The 3,664-nt window shown below is 58.7% G+C and overlaps 1 protein-coding gene across 1 annotated transcript in view; it reads left to right on the top strand.

The window, feature by feature from the left end:
- ATP13A2 (ATPase cation transporting 13A2) overlaps nucleotides 1–3,658 on the top strand; it is a gene marked incomplete at its 5' end in the record, with an annotated part of 23,757 nt that extends 20,099 nt beyond the window's left edge. The window contains 3 exon segments of the mRNA XM_019008730.1: nucleotides 2,273–2,424; nucleotides 2,496–2,668; nucleotides 2,751–3,658. Of these exon segments, the coding sequence (XP_018864275.1) occupies nucleotides 2,273–2,424; nucleotides 2,496–2,668; nucleotides 2,751–2,921 (496 nt within the window).
- Nucleotides 3,659–3,664: the final 6 nt, after the last annotated feature.

Below are 3,664 nucleotides of genomic sequence, written 5' to 3'. Positions count from 1 at the left end.
CCCTGATCCCATATCCCTGATCCCATATCCCTGATCCCTGGCCGTGCTGATCCCGTGGCCACAGCAGATGGAGGAGGAGGAGGAGGAGGATCAGGTGAGGAGATCCAGAGGAAGAGGAGGATCCATCCCAGCTCTTCCCGCAGGATTCCCCCGCTCCCCCCACACTGGCCACCCCCAGCTGGGGGCCGGGAGGGGTCCCTGGTGTCCCCAGCCCCCCCAGCAGTGTCACTGTGACCCCAAATCCCCCCTAGATGTGTAGGGAGTTTACATCCCCACCCCCGCCTTGCCAAGGCTCCATCCCCATCCCTTTTCCGCTGGGAATGCTCGGGCAGAGCCCCTCTGCTTGGGGCCGGGACCTCTGCAGTGCTCCACACCCCACAAATTCTATTTTTGAACTCTCCCCGAGCGCTCGGGGGATCCCCTCGGGGCTCTCAGGCTCTTCTCCAATAAATTAACACTTTATTTTCTTGGCTGCTCCTCCCTGCTGCGCGCTGGGGGTGGGGATGGGGCAGGAGGAGGTTTTGGGGTCACCTCGAGGTTTTGGGGTCACCTCCTTTTCCCAGCCGGGCTCGCTGCTCGAAAGCAGGGAGCGGAGCCAGGGATGACACCGCCGGGATTCCCAAAACCCATCAATCCCAATAAAAAACCCAAACGGAGCAACCTCCCTCCAGCTGGAATTTCCTAGAAAATAACAACAGCGGCTGGAAAAATCCCAGGTGTCCTGGCCGAGACCGCGGAACCACCGAGGAAAAACCGGAGCCGCCGCATCCCCGAGGGAAGGAGCGGCTCCCGGGGAGGGTCTGCGCCTCCCGCATCCCCATCCCGGCCTTTTCCCGCTGGGATCCGCTTCCATGGAAAACCCGAGCCCCCCCGAGCGCCTCCCTGCCCCGGGGAGCCGGGGATTAGCTCAGGAAATGAGGCACAAAAAAAGGTAAGAGAGGTTTCCTGCAGGCCCGGCCAAGGCTGCGCTGGTTAATCCAGGATTCCCGAGCCTTGGAAAAACCCTCCGCGCCCGTTCTTGGAGCTTTTCAGAGCAGAAACAGCCGGGAGACGTTTTCCCGTCGGGATTTCCTCGCTGGGGTTCGGCTCGGAGGGTGTGCAGAGTTATTGAGTTATTGAATTATTACTTATATTAATTATTAGTTATATTAATTATTGACGGGCGGCTCCCGGATGGAGGCGAGCAGGGCTGAGGATAAAGTTGCGGGCAGTGGCCGGGAGAAGCTCGGGGGGAGTTTTTGGGGTCCTTGGGGTGGTTTCATCCATCCTTCAGCCCGAAAAACCAGAGAGGAGGTGGGAGCGCCTTCCAGCCCCGTCTGTCTCTCACCCCGCTCTGAAAATCCCTTTTTCCCCGCATTTTGCAGCTCTCAGCCCCTGTCCCGGTGCTCAGCCAGGAATCCAATCCCGCGGGAGAAAATCTCCTCTTCTCATCCCCATTCCCATCTCCAGACACCTCCTGTCTCCATCCCGCCGCTCTCCCTTCGCTCCTTTCCTGGCTTTTCACCCCAAACCTGCGGGATTCGCCCCCCGGCCCCGGCTCCGCGTCCCTGCCGAGCTCGGTGGGCTTTGGGATCATCCCGATCCCTCCGGGAATGCGCCAGGAGCGGGGAAAGGGGCCCCAGGCCGGCCCCGGGGGCTGCGGAGCCTCCGGCAGCCCCGCCCCGCCCGGGATTTGGGGGATTTGGGGGATTTGGGTCCTTTTTGGGATCAATCCCCCTCGGGGCTGCAGCATCCTCGCTGCTGGGGGGGAATCGGGATCCAGCCGCGCCTCGGGAGGGGAGCTGTGATCCCAGCATCCCAAATTTTGGGGTGTTTTTACTCCAGGAGGTGACAGAAACCCCCCCTGAGCTGCTCCTGCCACCCCTCCCTCCCTCCCCGCGNGTGCTGCACTGTGACATTTTTTACCCAATCACTCACTACCACCCAAAAACCCCTGGGAGAAGAAGATGAAGAAGAAAGAAGAAGGACAAGAGACAACACCCTAAATCCTCCATCCTGTCTCCTGTTCTCTAAACTGCTTTTTCACCCAGTGATTTAACAAACTTTCTATCTACACATTTGCACTTTTCCTATCTAACATTTGTTCTCATGTATCACAATGAAAACATTCTCATGAATTTTATATCATATGAAATTCAGTGTTTTTCTGGATTCTAGAATTAAGCATTAGAAACAAGGGCACACACTGTGTACCCCAGACTCCAACACTGGAGAACAAGGGGTGCTGTCCATGCCCCCCCTGCCCGTCCTGCTGAGCCTGTCCCCTCCCCAGGTACGTCCCCCTGAACAGCACGGTGACAGCGCCCCAGAACCTGCCCAACTACGAGAACACCGTCCTGTTCTGCGTCAGCGGCTTCCAGTACCTGATCCTGGCCGTGGCCATGTCCAAGGGCCACCCCTTCCGGGAGCCTCTCTACACCAACGGTGAGGACACGGCCACCTCCAGGGCCACCAGCCCTCCTGCCGCCCCTCACCCCGTCCCCTCTCGCCCCCAGTGCTCTTCCTGCTCGTGCTCATCCTGCTCTTCGGCCTGATGGGCTGGCTGACCCTCTACCCCCTGGGCTTTCCCAAATCCCTGCTCAAGCTCCAGCCCATCGAGGATTTCAGTTTCAAGCTGCTCCTCTTGGGCATCGCCGCCCTCAACTTCTTCGCCGCCTTCGCGCTGGAGGTGGGTCAGGGGTGGATTTGGGACGGGCGGGCGCGGGGCTCTCCTTTCCTCCCCCAACCCCGTTTCGCTGCCCGTTTCCCAGACCGCCCTGGATCACGGTTTGCTGGGCTGCTTCCGAAGGCTGCGCCGGAAAAAAGCCTCCAAGAAGCTTTTCAAGAGGCTGGAGAAGGAGCTGAGCCAGCAGCAGCCGGCCTGGCCGCCCCTGGAGCAGCCCCTGTTCGCCACACGCAGGATGTCCCTGGCTGTGAGATAGCAGTGCCAGCTGTGCCAGCTGTGCCAGCTGTGCCCTCTGCCCCAGCCCTCCCACACTTCCTTAATTTATTGATCCCGGAAAAAGCGGGGACGCGGCGGGCGGGATCCCTCGGCAGGTGTGAATCCTGTGGCCATATCCACATTGATCCCGTGGCCATGGTGATCCCATATCCATGGTGATCCCATATCCACCCTGATCCCACAGCTGTGCTCCTCCCATGGCCACGGTGATCCCACAGCCATGTGATCCCATATCCACTCTGATCCCATATCCACACTGATCCCATATCCACACTGATCCCATGGCCATGGTGATCCCATATCCACCCTGATCCCATATCCACACTGATCCCACAGCTGTGCTCCTCCCATGGCCACACTGATCCCACAGCCATGGTGATCCCATATCCACTCTGATCCCATATCCACCCTGATCCCATATCCACCCTGATCCCATATCCCTGATCCCATATCCACTCTGATCCCATATCTCTGGTGATCCCATATCCACCCTGATCCCATATCCACTCTGATCCCATATCCACCCTGATCCCATATCCCCCCTGATCCCATATCCACTCTGATCCCATATCCCTGATCCCATATCCCTGATCCCATATCCCCCCTGATCCCATATCCCTGATCCCATATCCCCCCTGATCCCATATCCCTGATCCCATATCCACCCTGATCCCATATCTCTGGTGATCCCATATCCCTGATCCCATATCCCTGATCCCATAT

The sequence above is a fragment of the Parus major genome, chromosome 21 (genome assembly GCF_001522545.3).
Source record: "Parus major isolate Abel chromosome 21, Parus_major1.1, whole genome shotgun sequence".
NCBI classification, from domain to species: Eukaryota; Metazoa; Chordata; class Aves; order Passeriformes; family Paridae; genus Parus; species Parus major.
The sequence above is the reverse complement of the archived record's forward strand: the minus strand, read 5'-3'. Positions and strand labels throughout refer to the sequence as shown.